The sequence below is a fragment of the Sarcophilus harrisii genome, chromosome 2 (assembly GCF_902635505.1).
Source record: "Sarcophilus harrisii chromosome 2, mSarHar1.11, whole genome shotgun sequence".
Classification (NCBI taxonomy): domain Eukaryota; kingdom Metazoa; phylum Chordata; class Mammalia; order Dasyuromorphia; family Dasyuridae; genus Sarcophilus; species Sarcophilus harrisii.
In genome coordinates this window covers 185,529,370-185,547,090 of record NC_045427.1, presented here as the reverse complement: position 1 = coordinate 185,547,090, position 17,721 = coordinate 185,529,370, and the positions used below count along the sequence as shown (strand labels likewise).

The following is a 17,721-nucleotide window of genomic DNA, read 5'->3' as shown; positions in this document are numbered from 1 at the left end:
TCTTAAGTAAATGGCAAAAAAAAAAAAAAAAAAAAAAAAAAGGCAAAAGTGTCCTTGCCATGAAAACCCCATGGACAGTATTGGTGTATTATAGAATATGAGGTCATGAAGATTCAATCATGACAGAATGGTTGATCAATAACAATCCATCCTCAGTTTACAGATGAGAGAACTTGGATTCAGATATTTGAGGGGAAAAAAAACTTTGCCAATTTGAAAGTTGGTCTTCCAATTACTAGTGCAAAACTTTTTTTTATTATACAGCATTATATTATGGGCAGTTCAATTATAAAGTCAATAAACATTTATAAAATGCCAACTATGTGCAGGCATTGTGTTCAATTAAAGATTTATTCAATGTCTTTTATATGCTAGGAACTGAGAAAAATCAGACAAGGTCCCGATCTTTAAGTTTATTAAAAAAAAATTAGGAAACCAAAGCTCAGAGCGATTAAATAATTTATCAGAAATTGTACAGTTAATTGGCGGAAGAAGGAAAGGAATTCACTGTAATATTCTGCCTAAAATGTAATGTTCTCTTGTTGGGGGTTTCTTGGGGTCTCTAGGAGCAGCCTTCGTTTCAGTTCAGTAATCACCACATGAGTAGCCAGAGGTTAAAATCCAAATCCTTATTATCTCTTTCCAAGTCTTGTCTCTTTTCTTGGGGCCCCGTTAGCGTTCTTACAGGCCTATCTCTCTCTTTGGTTCTGAGAGCTTAAGCTCCTTCCACCAGTTCTTTGTGTTCTCTACCTCTGCCAACTTCTTGAGGTCCTCCTGAATGTGTCTTGGTTTCTGTGGGGGAGACAGGAAGACAACCACCATGGTCTCTGTCTTCCAGTTCTGATTCTGGCTGAGTTTTGTACAAGCTCTCTTATCAAAGGTGTGAATCTTGTCGAACTATAGTAAGTACTAAGTACATGTACTGAACTAGTGTACCATGCTAAATAACCATCGTCTCTATCAATTCCACTGACTTAGCACCTTATTTCAATTTCTGGCCCATGACAATTCACTGCTTTTGTTTTGGAAGACCAATATTCTTTCTCCTTTGATGATTCTCTTGATAAAGGGTAGGGGAGGAGCTAGCATCCTGTCCTCACGGAATTTTTAATAACATCTAGTCAAAATTGATATACTTATGATATAATATGATTTTGTGGCCCCCTGATTTTAGGGGAGCTTCTGTTCTAAACAATAAGTCAGTAGTCTTAAATCTTCTGGCTTTGGAGTCTGCCTCAGGACACTCCCACGCCCAGTCTGTCTGATTCGGAATAGACTACTCCTCAGTCAGATAGCTTCTGGCCTCAAAATAGTCCCATAGATCAAATTCCTGAGACAATAGCGAATAGGTCACTCTATTCTGTCTGATTCGGAATTCATTGCTGATTGATAATCTGGTCTGTGATAATCTGGACAATGAGAACCAAATTCTGGATATCACTCCTGTCCTACCTATGAGCTATAGAATTAGCAGAGCAATGATAAAAATCTGGATCAATGTGTCTCTTTGCTTCTGTTTCCTTACTGAATTTTCTTGGAATTCAGGTCCGCTTGTAATGGCGTTACATTAAATTTTGCCCCTTGACCAGGAAATGGGTTCAAGTCTGCAAATTCTTTTGAGACATCTTTTGAAACCAGCCTGTGACCCCAAATTTTGGGGGTCCCCTTCCCAATCTCAACACTTACTTAGAGTATAAGAATGCTTGTTTCACCATTTAAATTGGTATGTTTTAAATTTTCCGACCAAATGTTCTTTGGGTATAATTGGAAAAAAAAAAGACTCAACAAATGACTCAACAATAATAATTCTTTCAATATGATTTGTTTTCTTTGTAATACTTTTCTTTTTGTTTTATGTGATTAAAAAACATTCTGAGAAAGAGTGGGTTAGTCCAGATTGCCAAAATTGTCCATGATGCAAAAAACATTAAAAGCCCCTCCTTTAAAGCCTAAATAAAATGCTACTTACTTAGTTCATGAAACCTCTGCAGATGTTCTGGTGGAAAACTTCCACTATTGGACTTCATGTACTACTTACTTTGCAACTTTCTAACAAATTGATCTTATATTTTTGCATCTTATAGTTATATATGAATTTTTCTTTATCTTTTTTCATAAACTGTAAGCTCCAAAAGAATAGAATTTTGTCTTATGAAAATTTATACCTACTCTAGATATTTTCTTTACATAATAAGTATTTATTAAATTGCATTGCATATGCCTTGGCATTAGTGGGACATTGCCTTCTGTTCATTCCTTTCTTTAACCTAACATTATCTATATTTTATTTAGTGAATTAGGTGGTTTATGACAAGTTCCTACTTTAGAATGATAAATTCTTAGGACTGGAAGTGATCTTAAAAATTGAGTCCAACTGCCTTATTTTTAGAGATAAGGAAACTGAGATACTAGATGAAGTCACTTGTTTAAGTTCATGTAGCTAAATATTGGGAAAGCCCTAACTCAAATCCATATCTATCATTGCCTATTGCTGGGTTCTTTGTATGTTCCTCCTTAATTTATTGAACAAGGAACCATTGTTTTTTAATGTATGACTCTATATAATCTATTAATATACAGAGAAGTATTCTTTGCTCAAGTCTGAATACTTTGTGCATGGGAAACTTTTCGTTTTGAAAATTTGTACATAACAGCCCAAGCAAGAAGTGATGGAAGAAACTAAGTGGAGATATTTCATAAATATGTGACTTTGACCTGTAACTTTGAAACTTTGCAATAACAAGTTAAGCTACAGGTAATTGTCTTGAATAAACATTCTTCTCCTGTTTCCCCCAACTCTTAATTAGCATTTAAGTACTTCTTTTAAAAGCAATTTATTCTTTTGTTTTGGGGATAGGTTTCTGTGTTTAGAACTTAAGCCCAGACTCCCCCAAACAATGGGAGAAAAGGCCAGGGGGGTTGGGGGCTTCTGAAATTAGCATGTATTTAATCTTGTGTTTTGCAGTTTGGGCTTTGCACTTTTTTAACTGACAAATACATCTTGTCAGACTGGAGTTACTCTTCCTCTTGAGATCATAATAAACCCCTTTTTGCTTTTCTTACTCTGAGAATCTCTGATTGTTTTTGTGGTTGCTACTGTCCCACACAGAACGAATTTACTTGTTTATTCAACAGCTGTTGTCAGATGTAACATTCATATTTATAGGGACATTCAATAAACATTGTAGTTTTTTCCTTCTTAACATAGTTTAAAAAACCTTTACAACTTGTGTGATAACTGTTCCATATGAATTTTCATCCAGAATCCTAATACTTCTCAGGCTGTTAGTGGACTTTTCTGCTTTCAGGTTTCCATAGTCCATCATTCATTCACTAAGTGATTTTCCTAAGGCACAGATATAATAATGTTACCTCCTCTACTAAATACATTTCAGTGACTTCCTGCTACTTCCCAAGCTCTCTTTGCCATTCAAAAACTCTTTATAATCTTGGACCCTCCAATCTTTCTGGTCTTCACACAATGTGTGATCCAGTAACTCTGGCCTCTCATCTGTTCAATCTCTCAGCTCTGAGCATTATTTGCTGACTCTCCCTTCATACCTGGAATGCTTTCCTTCCTTCACTTGAACTACTGATCTTCCTGACTTTCTTTAAGTCCCAACTAAAATTTCACCACCTGCAGGAATCTTTTCCTCACTGTTTCTTAATTCTTTTGTCTTCCTTCTAATAATTTTTAAAAATCATCCTGTACATATCTTGCTGTGTGTATGTATGTGTGAGTATTTGGTTGCATTTATCTTCCCTCTTTAGGTTGTAAGCTCTTTGAGGATAGGGACTATCTTCTGTCTTTTTTATCTCCAGTGATTAACATATGCTTTGCACATAATAGGTGCACAATAAATGTTTATAGATTGATAAAAATTAGTTGCATGTATGTTTATTTCATTGTTCCTTATTTTGTTATTTATTTTCATTGACTTTCATCTGCTACTGAATATTTGTTGAGTTTCTCAAAGTAATTGTTTTAACTTTTTAAACCTATGAAATACTATTTTCTCAACAGCTTTTGTAGTCTTAGGAATTCTGTGGATCACTAATATAAAAGATAATCAGTGCAAATGGGTGATATGGTTAACATCAAGGTTATTTATAATTTTCTTTTTACTAATGAGGAGCAGATCTAATCAATTTCTTTTGTTTTTTCAATTTTTATTCAGGAACTTTTAGAAATTTGACAAACAAAAGATCAAGTAACTTTTAAAAAGGAATTGTCTTAGAGCTTTTATGAAATCTGAACAATTGTGTATTCCTGTATGGTTTTTTAAATCCCCTCTTTTATTAAGTTTACTTATGATGTAGCAAATTGAACAAGATTACAAATTTGATTTGATGTTTGTAGTATTAGGAACTCATTTTAATCACTAATGCATGTCCATTAGTGACTGGAGAGTTTCCCAGAGTGTCCAGTCAAAGTCACTTCAACCTCATCATCATAATAAGTACTAATAACATTTACCAGCATTTGCCTCACAAATATCTTTTGGGATAGGTAGCTCAGACGTTATTTCTGTCTTATAAATGAGAAAGTTGAGATTTAGAGAAATAAACATCATGTCCCTAAATCATACATTGGTAATTATTAGAGAAGAGGCTTGAGTTCAAGTCTTCTAATTTCAACATTTTTCCTGTTAGGGTGGAGGTGTCATAAGATTTCAAGGATTTTATGCCAAAATGGTGAAAATTCAAAATTTAGGTGTAGTTATGGGTGTCATGAAAGTATAAACCATCATAAAACATTTTCATTCATAAAACATTTTCATTCTACTTATTATAGCTTAATTCTCTAGGAAATCTAACCACTATTTCCAAAAATATGGGGACTCTTGGTTGTAATTGAGATTATTTGAATAGTCAATCAGCATTGGAGGCTCTGGAGATGAAAAGAAAGGAGAGGTTCCTACTCTGCCATCAGCATTCCTTGTCCCTTCCCTTATCCCTAAGAAAAGCCATACTCTAGATTTAAACAGAATGACAGCCTGGGCCCATTAGTCTTTTAAAACAGTGGATTAATCTTGTTCACTTTCTGTAGTCAGATGGACTAATAGGAATGTATATATATGTATATATATGTATGTAAGTAGCATGTACTCTTAAACAGTAGTGGTTCAAGTACATGAATTTGTTTTTAAATTTTCTGACAAATATGTCTACTATGTTTCAGGATAGATAACTTCCTTTGTAATTTTACTTGATGCATTTAAAAATTTTATTTTGAAAATTTGGACTATTTGAAAAATAGTCCATAGGTTTTACCAAATTACTGAATGGTCCAAAATACCAAAAAAAAAAAAAAAAAAAAAAAATACTAAGAACTCCTATTCTAAAGATATTTGCTTAGAATGTTAGTGGTTCCTTTGATTGGTCTAATTTTAGGAGACTTGATAATTTTAAGTGCTGTTCATATTTTTCTTTCTTTTTTATTTGTATAATAACACTTTAGTTTTGTGCTTTACAATTTTAGTATTAAGTGTTATCATCATCCTCATAGTTACTTAGGTTCAAAACCTGAGAGTCATTATTGCTCAAGGACCAAGCAGAACAGCCCTTTCCTTACTTCCACAGTCCCACACTCAGAATATACTGGGATTTCCCCAGTTCAGCCATTCATAAAAAAGGATAGTCACTGGATTCAAATTATTTACAGTCCAGTGAAGACAAGATAGCTAGCTACATGTACATTATTTTCTGTAATGGATTTATTTTCTTGTTTGATTTTTTTAATTTAGGGGGCTGATGTTATTTGATTATGTGAAGGCAACCTCCATTTCTTTCTTTCTTTCTTTTTTTTTTTTTTCAATTTATGAAAAAGCAGATTTGACAGTGATCCTCAAAGGGAGTGGAAGGAATTAGATTGATTGCTCTGAAATTGAATGTAATTGTCAACTTAGGGACATGTTGTATGGCTACAGTTGTAAGTGGAAGAAAAAAATGAAAAGAATTGGGATTACCCAACTAAAGCCAAAGTGAGTAGGGATGTGTTGCCAAGTGAGATATGTCATATGGCCAGGAATGTGACAGAGACAGAGATGTCACAGAGAATTGGACTTGGAATCCAAAAGAGGTCATTTAGGTTGGATAAGAGGATGATGCCTTTGGGAAAAAAAATCAGTAATTAATGACTTAAAAAGGAAACTTTTGACCTAATTGATAATAAAGACACAGAGGCCAGAGAGGTTGGTGAAGATATAGGTGTGTGTACATCTTTATCTACCTGTCTGTCTATTTATATTTATATCTATATTTATGTGTGTGTGTTTATATTTGCATGTATAAGTAATGCAGACGAATACTTAACTATTGGGCCAAATTCTTCTAGGTAATAATGTGTGTAGTGTAAAAATTTGGTCCAGTATTTATCTCAGTAGCTAAGTGACCTGTTGCACAGAGTACTGGGTGTGGGGTCTGGAAGAACTAGGTTAAATCCTGTTTTGAATAATCCACTAATTGTAAAGATCAGTCTCTTGACTCAGTTTCCTCATATGTAAAATTAAGATATCACCTACCAGAGGATTAAATAAGACAATTTGTCTTATTTGTTGTGCCGCAGTTACCTTTTATTGTCCTGACTCAGTTTCCCTAATTGTCCTGCCTCATTTTCTCTAGCATTACATTTGGAAGCCGTAGCAAGATATGAGAGCAGGATTAGAGATTAGAGATCTTCAGGTCTCCGCCTTGGGCCTTGGGTAGGCTGAGCATCTGGACACTTTTGTTAGGGAAAGGCTGGCCCTCTGGATTTCTTCAGAATTTCCAGGAAGAGAACAGTTTCTCAGGTGAGACAAGACCTACTGTGGATGCCTCCATTTGGCCAAGGGAGAATCTGTTTTGAAACTCCTGCAGGGTAAGTTTTCTGTCTGCTCTGATTGCTAGCAGATCTGGGTCCCCAGAAAAAGTTGGGCTGATGAGCTATACAATTCTGGAAAGTGTCAATAGGAGGCTATGTGGCACTGTTTGGTCTGAGCGCCTTTTTGGGCACTATCTGGTTATATGTGTTAAATGTTTTGTTTAATGTTATAACTATGTAGTCTATGTCTGTGTGATTTGTGTTCTGTGTGATTTGTCTGTTTGTTTTGTTAATTTAAGAGTGCTATTAAGTTTTAAGAACAATGATTAAGAAATTTGGCAATTGGTCATTTCAATGTTGCAACTGTGCTTAGTATAAAATTTGCTTGTGATTTTAAACTTTTTAACCCGTTGCACTGATCTGTAAGTAAAAGGAACAGAAAAGTTTGGCTATTTTAAAACTGGCGGATGGTTTTTCCTTGGAACAGGTTTTCAAAGCATGCTAGAATAAAGGGTAATAAAACCTTATCTGATTGAAACTCAAGTAGGAGAAAACATTTGATTAGAAATTTTAAGATGATTCTGAAATTGTGGGAAATAATTTTACTATTGCCTTTGCATGCTAGATTTGTTTATTCTGAGTATAAGATCTTGGAATTTGTTTGAATATTGAAACCTTTATTACTAAAGAGGAAAAAGAAAAAAAATGGGTATTTTAAGAATGGTAGAAAAGTTTTTTCCTTAAAAAGCAGCCTACTGTAGTTAGAGAGGAAGGAAAAAACAATAAAATTCAAGCTTAGCTTGGCCTGGGCCATAAAAACTCGACCTGGACAATAAGAGAGATGCTAATTGTTGTCAGAAGAACAGTCAGGCAGAAGGGAAAAAAAAAAACCCAACTATATTTAGTTTGGTTGGTTCAGAGTATGTTATCTACTGAAACATATTGGGTAATTTGTTAACATTTTAAGTTATGCTTTATGGAGTAATTTAACTATTCACCATACTATGAATTTGTGAAAGTTTTGAAGGGAAAAGTAGAGGAGAATGAAGGTGATTTATGAAGGATTAATTGGTAGGAGCAATTAAAGGTTTGCATGATTTTAGGAAGTAAGAGAAAGAAGGGGAGAGAATGTATTGGGAAGGTATTTGGGAGGAGAAAGAAGAAGTGGGGGTGGTAAAAACAGGAGGATCCTTTGTCTTCAAAGGTAAAGATTCAACTCACCCCCCACTGCCTTCTGCTACTTTAGCAATAGAGCATCTAGTTAGAAAGATGGAGATTGTTTAAGGCATATAGCTGTGGGAAAGAGAAGAGTTAAGTAGGAGAAGAAAGAGGAAAATTTTTAATGGAAGAATTTCTGTGTGGGGAAAATTGAGTGGGAAACGGGAGGGAATTTTTTGTCCAGGGATGCAGTTTGGCTCATCTTCCCTTCCCCTTGCCTCTTTGGAGGTGGAGTTGGGGGAAGGGTGGCCACATAGAATTCCCTGCTACTCCCCAAATGTGTGCCAGCCGTTTTTGTTTCGTTTTGTTTTGTTTTTATCAAGTTGCAGCCATCTGGTTCTCAGCTGAAAGGAGAAAACTGTGATTTAAGAGATAGGCCTACTTTAAAGTTTATTGACTGAATTATTGTTTCTTTAGATATATAATGGTTTCCTTGGTTAAGGAAGATGATCATAAATGTTATCTATAATTTCGTAGGATTATTTTTAAAAGTTTAATATTTTAAAGAACTTGAATTCTTTTATGTGGAATTAGGATATTCTATGTAAATTTAATTGATTGTATTGGGTCATCCTGAAATCATTTAAAGGGCCTCTGAAAATAATAGTTTTTTTCTTTGTCCTTTTGAAAATGTTTCTCTTATGGACAAAATGTAACTTGTGATATTTTTCTATGTATTGAGTATTTTAAAGCAAAATGATTTATATGTATAATGTTCACTTATGAAACTGACTACTTAGATATGAAAGATGCGAACTTATTGGGACAAATTTCTTACCATTATCAATGTAAAGTTATGATAAATACTGTTTGGGATTTATCTGGAACTTTGGTTAATGGGATTTGTTATTGGAACTAAAATTTCTTGGGCTTATAATAAGTTAATGCTATTTGGGAGTTTTAAAACTCCACCCTCTAACAGTTAGTGGGACAATTAACTGGAATAAAATTGGTTTTAGGCTATGTTATCCTGTATGTACTGAAGGTTGAGTTTTAACCCCTTATATAATGTTATAGTTATAATTCCTGCATTTTTTTTCTTCCTGTGACTGATCAGAGACAATGGTCAATAAGAACTGTTCATGCAATTCAATTATGTCACTTTGCTGTTTCCAATCTGATTATATGTAATCATTATATCCTAAATACTTAAGCAAATAAGTATTTAGCTTGGTCAGTTGTCTGTGAAACTTAACTGCTGTTTTATTTATTGGGACTATAGCTGACAGCTGTTTTCCTGTCCTGTGAGACAAGCATGTCTCCTAGTGATAGGAGCTGCTGGCCTATCTATTTTGGTCTTACCACATCTTGTAGCAGTCCTTGTGGACCAGTATTTCTATCTCAAGACTGTTCTAACCTTTATTAGATTTGTTTTTTGTTCTAGATTTTGGTCAAACTATAGCTATATTGAACTGCTTCTGGGAACTGGAAATTTTGATTGTTGTCAGCATATCACAGCAATCCTCTTGCTTGGACTGAGAGCCAGTTCTTTACCCATTCTCAGCCTGAAGCAGCTTGGATAGGGACCATTGCTCCTTATCAGCACAAAGTAGTTTTGAGTGAGGCTTCGTCCCCTACACCTGATGGACTGATATGGGAATTTGGGAATGGTTGATGAATGATTGTTAAACCCTGCCTGGGTCATCTATTACTGTGTGTTTTAAGATTTGGGATGGAAATTGTTAAACTTGTGTAACTATTGCTGTTATATTTGAGGAATTTTTAGGAAACCCTACTGTACTAGTCTGTTATGTATAGGAATTTTGATTCACTCTTGGGATTTATATGTGGGATGGTTATTTGATAATTCCTTTCTGTGAGGAAACAAAAGGAGGAAGAGATAGGAAATTGGGGAAACTGGTGGATTTAAAAAAATATATATACCTGAAAGAATGGGAACCCTTAGTTTTCTGTTCACTTTGCTTTAGACACTTCTGCCCTCCCCCCCTATATCACTAGTACAGATTGAACTGGAAATCTTTTAAGCAGTTCTTTTTATTTTCTTGTTTAAACTTAGTGGACTATGATTGCTGGTTGGTTATGCTTTAGTTTTGGAACCCCCTTATTCTATTAGAATTGCCCTGGAAGACTCAGTTTTTGGGTTTATTTTTTAGAAATAACCAGAAATCAGATATCTGTCTTGGGACTGGCAGTCTCTCTGATCTGTTTCTCCAGTCCTGTAACCCTGTTAATTAGTATTTCAGCATTCTTAAAGGACCTTGCAATTTGATATAAAGCCTCTAAAAGTTCAGGGCTTGCCTTCCTTGATAGTCTAACTGTGCACACTCTGATAACTCTGCTCAGAAATCTGGATCCTTTCTGTATCCTAGTAGCAGCTCCTGTTCTTCTGAGCGGGGACAGATGGAGCTATTCCAAGTCTCACTCTTTTGGAGTCCCTGACAGACTTGGGGAGCCCCTCTTAGGATAGGCAGCAAGACTCTCTTGAGCACTGCTACTCCCTATATAAGCAGAGGCTGAGTTAAGTCAACAAATGACCACAGATCTAACTCCAAATGAATTGTCCATCTCAAACTGGATTCCCTGGTTGAGACGGTGCCCCAATTGCAGAGGACCTGACATGCTTGCAAACAGGGAACCTTTTATTGCTGATTAACTCTGGGGTTGTTAGGGAGAGACTTGTCCTTGCCATAAGGCCATGCATTTTTCTAGTTTTATTTTGGCTTATTTGCTTCACATAGAGTTGATCAAAATTATGGTGCTAAGACCTTCCAGATATCTAGAGAAAGGTAATTCAATGATTTGAATATTCAGAAGAGAGAGTGTGGAATGTTGTGCCACAGTTCCCTTTTATTGTTCTGCCTCAGTTTCCCTGGTTGCAACTCTCCTTTTTCTGCCCATTAGAACTGAGATAATTAGTGCTATGGAGATCTGATATTCTAGAAGATAAGAGTCCAGATGTACTATCTCAGATACCTAATTAGCATTGTTTATATCTCTATATTTCAGACTTCCTGGCTCTAGCTGGACAACTCCTTAACTCCCAATTTGTTAGAATCTTTAGTCCTACCCCCCAACCTGTCAGAACTGGTCCCTTCCTGGAGATTTCTGCTCACCAGAGTTTGGACTTCACCTCCTGCCTTTGTTTAGCTATCTGAGTTAAGAGCTATAAATATGTCATTGAGACCTCACATTCACTGTTATATGCTTTGGACATCAGCCCTGAGGTCATCATACCCCCAGCACAATCTCTCTCTCTCAGAAATTCAAATAAAATATTAAAAACTAATCTCTATCTTGCCTCAGTTTCTCCAGCATTACATACCTAATAGTGATTTAAGCTTTAAAACAGTATATAAATGTTAGCTACCAAGTATTAGTATAAATTTTATTTGCACTTGGGAACAGTGCCTGACCACCTGTGATTTCTCTCATATGAAAGCTGTTTCAAAAATACCCTATGCTTGTTTTATGCTCTGGTGTGAGTTCTTATTCATTTGGGGTGAAGACACAATTCATTTCTCACCGTGTTCTATTACTTTTCTTACTGGAAGTTTATAAGATGGCTTTGGAGGAAATAATGTTTTATATATTTGCATTGTTTTTGGCATTTCACAATTAACCAATATTTCTCAGTTACTATAATACTTTTTATCAGCTTTAGTCAAATCTCTTTGAGTTAGCAGACACACTTGCAATGAAAGGTGTCTAATCGAAATTCACAAATGACCAAAATATATCTCTGATATAGACAGAAGGCAATGTATCCCATTTTCTGAGTTAAAATGGGACCATTGCATCAAAAAATTGCAAGTTGCTGTTGCTATTCCTCAGCATCATCTCTGCAATATAAGATTTAATTAGGTGGATGTGTCCTTGCCCAATAGTTTTAGAACAGTGCTACAGTGTTGTTAAGATAGGTGAGTGTGATTTCTTGAAGTTCAGAAATGTATTATATGGCTTTCCATACTCCATAATTCGTACCACAGTACTTTTCAAATAGATAAACATCGATTGGTTGGTTGGTTGCTTACTTGGAATTAGATAATTACATTTCAGAAGTGAAAAGTCAAGGCTTAACCTTTTGGAACTAGACAATGAATACTTGTCCTTTTAAAATGTCTTTCTTTTGGGGAGTTTTAATTAATTCTATGTCCAAAAAATTTCATTGTTTTGTTTGTGAAATTGTTATTTAGTCTTCAAAACTTTTATTTTCTGCCAGCAGTGGTGGTGGATAGTATCACTTTTCATTCATATGTTATTGTTTTCTGATACAATTCTGATGAATGTAAATATTTTTTCAGAATTTTGATTTTGAAATTTAAAATAGAATTTTATAAAAACAATATCATGTGGATTAAAAAAAATGGTGAATTACAATGACAGTTATTCCCACATATACTACTAATGTCACATAGTTTCTAGGGGGGACAGCAATGATTTTGAGGTCCCATGATTTTAAGGGGGGCTTCTGTTCTAATAATAAGTCCATAATTCTAAATCTTCTGCCTTTGAAGTCTGCTTCAGGGACTTCCCATACTCCCAGTCTAAGAACAACAATCTATCTGATTCTGAATAGACAATTTTTAATTCATTGCTGACTGTCAGATAGCTTCTGGCCTCAGGATTGTTCCTGGGACCAAACTCCTGAGATAATAGTGATAATCTGTTGGTCATTGAGAACCAGATTCCAGAGAGGACCACTCCTCTTCTACCTCTGGGCCATAGAATTAACATGTCAATGATAGAAAGCTGGATAAAGGGGTCTCCTTTCTCTTAGCACTTTTGAAACTTAGCCTACTACAATTGGCATTACAATTATAATAAAACTCTGCCTAGGAAATTAATTCAAACTTGCAAATTCTTTTGCTCCTGATAACTGTCTGTGGCTCCAAACTTTTGGGGTCCCCTTCCCAATCTCAATACTACTAGTTACAGTTTTGTATAACTCAATAAAATTATTGAAAAAAATTTTTTTTAAAGTTGGGCTTAGTTAATAATAAGTATTTATACTTATAAGTATTTATACTAACTACTTTATGATAGTATTTTTAGACAATTGTCTAGGAAGAGGGAAAGAAAATCACTTTTGAGGAATTAAATTTCCATTTGTAATAAAATACTGGTTTTTAAAACAAGGAAAATAACTTAAATGCATGCTTATTGTGCATTGTATGCATTGAACTGATTTCTAACTTAAGGTATTTGTGTCTAGAGAGAGAACAGAGTTCTCAGTTTGCTTCATGCCACTGATGAAATTTTTAATATTTTAAAGTGCAGATGTGAGCTGCTTCTGGATTTTTGTAAATGTTGATGAATTGTATACTGAATGTGTGCCACGTACAATGCTCTGTTGACATTATCCTCTATTGCTTAGTTTCAGATAGTAAAGTCATGACATGTGCTGCTGTGTGGAGGATGCCAAAGGAATTGGAATCAGGCAGTCATGAATCCCCTGATGATTCATCAAGCACCACTCAGACCCTGGAGCTACTTTGTCACCTTGACAACACAGCCCATGGCAACATGGCCTGGTAGGATTCTGCATATTTTATATACTCAGAACCAGCCTGAAGGATAGACCAGAGCTCTTAGTTTGTACAGATTTACATTGTTGAAGCGATATTACACACCTAAAAACTCTTCTTTTTTCCAAAAAATGGTACAAATTGATTTTTTTTTGGTCCCAGATGTTTTGTCTATTAGAAACATTTATGTGTAGTCCTGCCACATGCACGGCTGAACAGTCTGTCTCCTTGTGTGCTTTTTTACTTTCATATAAAAATCAGTGTTGCACATGACTACTTGACTTAATAAAAAAAAGTCAGTCACTGAATAGTACACCATTTTTATATTTCTTTTTATCTTCATAAATACCTTTTATTTCACATATTTTAGTCATAAAATTTTTATTTATTGTTTCAGGTAAAGTGCATAATGGTTTTATCCAGTATGGAATTAGATGTATATATGTCTGCATACACACTATATATATCATGCTTCATAAATGCTCTGTGCCTTTATAGTCACATTTATTTGTTCCATCTGATGTTTGAATTTAAGTCATTCATTGTACATTTACTAGCCAATTGCTATGTAGATATCTACAACATGGGATTATAATAGTTAGCACACCCAACTCACCATCTTAGAGCAATCATTGCTTTATATCTGGTAAGCACTAGCACCATATAGTTTAGGAATAGGGGAAGAATTGGAAATTCCTTTTAGAGGATAGAATTGCACATGATCTCAGAATCAGATAGGCAAATTTTAAGTAATTAATGGGCTCCATTCTGGGGGAGGTAGGAGTAGAGATGAAGAGAGAGCAGAGTGTGGATTTATACTTAAAACTATAAAAACAATGGTCCTTTTTGTATTTGGAATTCTGTATATATTCATGTTTTGGTAATGAATTTTCAAATATCAATAAGGAGAAAGGGACCTTTTGCTGAAAATTGTCCACAGCACAATGACTAACTCCAACAGTAATTTACATGTGGGATGAAATGCATTTTTTATATATTTTGTGAATAAATTTTGTGAAATACTTTTTAATTATTTTGCTACTGTTGGGTCATTTACTTATATTTATTTGGAAGTTCAGTATATATGCAATATTAAAATTAGCTTATAATTCTTGAGATGCTCATTCACTGGTGATACATGACAAACATTTTAGTTACCAAAGGGAAACTGACATAGGATTACAAATTTTTGGTGGTTAATCCTCCAATGGAAATTTACTATACTTTGAGTGACTTTTAATCCGAAAGAAAATAAAAAAGAATAAGCAGTATCCTCAGACATAAAAACAATCATAAACCCTTCCCCTGGGGTTTATGTGCTTTTGATTAACATTCGTCTGAAAAGTCACCACTGCATCAAAGGCTCATTGCTGTTAAAGATGTAACATTTGGGTACCATCCATAGACAGAGTTAAACAAATTCAAACTGAGGTTTGGGGCATTACAATATTTAAAGATTCTCTCTCTCTTTCTCTCTGTCTCTCTCTGCCCCTTCCCTCCTTTTCTTTCTCTCTCTCTCTCTCTCTCTCTCTCTCTCTCTCTCTCTGTCCAATTTTGTGTAATAGATAGACTATAAGCTTTGGAATCAAGAGACCTCCGCTGGACTCTTTATTCTGCATTCTTAATTGCTATGTGATCTTAATCAAATTACTTTATAGAATCCAGGAATCTGGTTTTAAATACCACCTTTCAAATTTCCCTTGTGACCTTGGGGTAAATCACTTAAGTTTCCTGATCATCAGTTCCAACATTTGTAAAATGAGGGGCTTGTCTCTGAGATTAATTACAGTTTTAGATTCTTGAGTTTTTGATCTGATGGCCACATTAGAAATCACTTGCTTATTTGTAAAGTGGACATAATATTATATTGCCTACTTAAAAGGACTTTTATGAGGAGGAATGTTTTGTAAATACTAAAGTAGTATGTAAATATGAGCTTTATTATGTGTAAAAAAAGCATTGTGTATAATATCACATTTTAAAGCAGCATAAGAGAGATAACATAGTTGATTGAACAAGATGATTTTTGATAACTTTCATTTGTGTGATCTTGTGAATTGGTGACTTTTTCAATTCAATCACCTTGGCAGCAGCATTGAAATATTATTCTGATGATGTTGCTATTATCTACATTATTTTTGGGAACTCCTTGATAAGGCATTGTCTTTAGAACTTTTTTTTAATGTACCTTTAGTGGTGGCAGTCTTTATTTTTTGAAGTTTTTATTTTTTCCCTATTTTCCCTAGAGATCACAATGTAATCAAAGCCCCTTTAAGATCACTTCTTGCGTGCATCAGGTAGTTTTAGGACAAGTTAGTTAAGGGTTAGGCAGGCTGCACCATCAACAATTGGTCCATTCAGATCTTTTTTGATGGTGCAGAGATCCCCACAAAGACAAAGCCATTACAGTACTTTTCTGTGATGTTAAGGAACTGTAGTGACTGCTTCTTGAAAAAAGAACAGTGGCCTTCCTCCAGAAAAGGAGCATATTGTAAGCGGTCACAGGATTTTAGAGCCGAGACAGATTTTAGAAAGATCTTCTGATTTATCACTTTACAGATGTCAACACTAAGATGTAGGGAAATTAAGTGACTTTGGATCCACAGTTTATTAGGTTGAATTTTTTTAGAAGAAGGTTCATTAACTCAACAAAATTCATGATGCTTAGCTAGCTCATATAAGAATTGTTGATTCTCTGTCATATTTAAGACAAAGCTCTAAAGCCAAAGTATCAAATGCTTACAACACTCCTAAGTGTGACCCAGACCAGATTCAAATATAGCTCCTATTTGATTTTTTCTTGAAGTTTTAACAGCAACAAAAATATATAGACTTGTTTTTTTAAGTCAACATGTGACATTCAATATCCTCTGTTTGTATTTTAATTTCATACCACTGATCTAAATCATAGCCAAAAAGGAGCTTGAGTTAAAGGACATAAATCCTGTGGAGATTGTCTTCAGGGGAGTCCCAAGTAGAGTATTTGGGGGCCTTGTATTGTGATAAACTGGTCCTGAGGCACAGGGCTCATGCAGTTTTTGTGGCTGGTGATAACAGGTTTGATTGTAGGTAAAAAGAGGTACCCAAGTCATGGGGATAGCCCATGAATTCTAGGTTAAAATTCTAGATAAGCTCCTTTAGACCAAAAATTGTTTTAGTTTTATTTTTGCATCCTATTCCCAAGCATAGTGCTCCTCACATAGCATGTGCCAGGTTGGTGCTTGTTGGATATAACTGAATAGAATTTCCTACATTAATCATTCCAAATATTTTGATCTCTCATCATACCTCCAACCACATTCCCAGAGCTGTCTATTTATAGTAGTTAATACAGTTTCCTATTTCAGTGCAAAGGCTGAGACCATTTAATAAGACTTTCCTTGATTCCTCTCCTCCATACTTCAAAATTTCTTAATGTCATTACTTATTTTCTTTACCATCTCAGAGGAAGAGATTTCCATATACCTCATTTCCATATACTAGTCATTGTAGTCCTTGCTTCATATCCATCCTCTTTTTTTATGCATCTTTATTCTGTCTCTTTCTGCTAACTCTTTCTCATAGACTTGTAAACAGAATTTCTAAATTGAAAGTACCTTAGAAGGCTTCTAGGGCAAATTATGCCTAAACAAGTATCTTTTCTATAGAATATCTGCCAAGTGGGTCATCTAGCCTTTATGTCAATATTTGTAGACACTCCTTTCCATTCTTAGAGAATTCTAATTCTTAGAAAGGTTGTTCTCACCTCATACACTAATTAATCACTTTGTAACTTTCACAAATTATGATTAGTTTTACTCCTTAGGGACAAGTCAAACATGTCTAATACCTCTTCCAGGTGTCAGCTCTTCAAATATTTGAAGACAAATCTCATTCACACTTTTTTCCTACCTCTTCCCCCTGACTTTTTCTTTTAGGCTAAACAGCTCCATGACTTTCCACTGATTCTTGATCTCAACACCTTGTATTGTTATCATTAATTTTCATTGGTATATATTCCAATTTATCAATGTTCTTCCTAGTGGAATATTGAACACTAGTGGCAATATGACCCCGGCAGAATGTAGTGAGACCATCACTACTTAATTCTGTATATTATCCTTTTCCTGATATAGCATATGATTGAATTAACTTTATTACCTGCCACTTTTAATTCATTTTGGGCTTATAGCTCACTACAACTGCCAGATCTTTTCCCGAAAAATCAGTTTGACT

The 17,721-nt window shown here is 34.8% G+C and overlaps 1 protein-coding gene across 2 annotated transcripts in view; it reads left to right on the top strand.

Moving 5' to 3' along the window:
* Positions 1 to 17,721, top strand: part of EIPR1 (EARP complex and GARP complex interacting protein 1) — a 202,093-nt gene that overhangs the window by 127,076 nt on the left and 57,296 nt on the right. For both annotated transcript variants that reach the window (XM_012539894.3, XM_023494661.2), the window contains one exon: positions 13,356 to 13,512. In XM_012539894.3, coding sequence (XP_012395348.1) covers positions 13,356 to 13,512 — 157 coding nt within the window. The remainder of the gene's footprint in view (positions 1 to 13,355; positions 13,513 to 17,721) is intronic.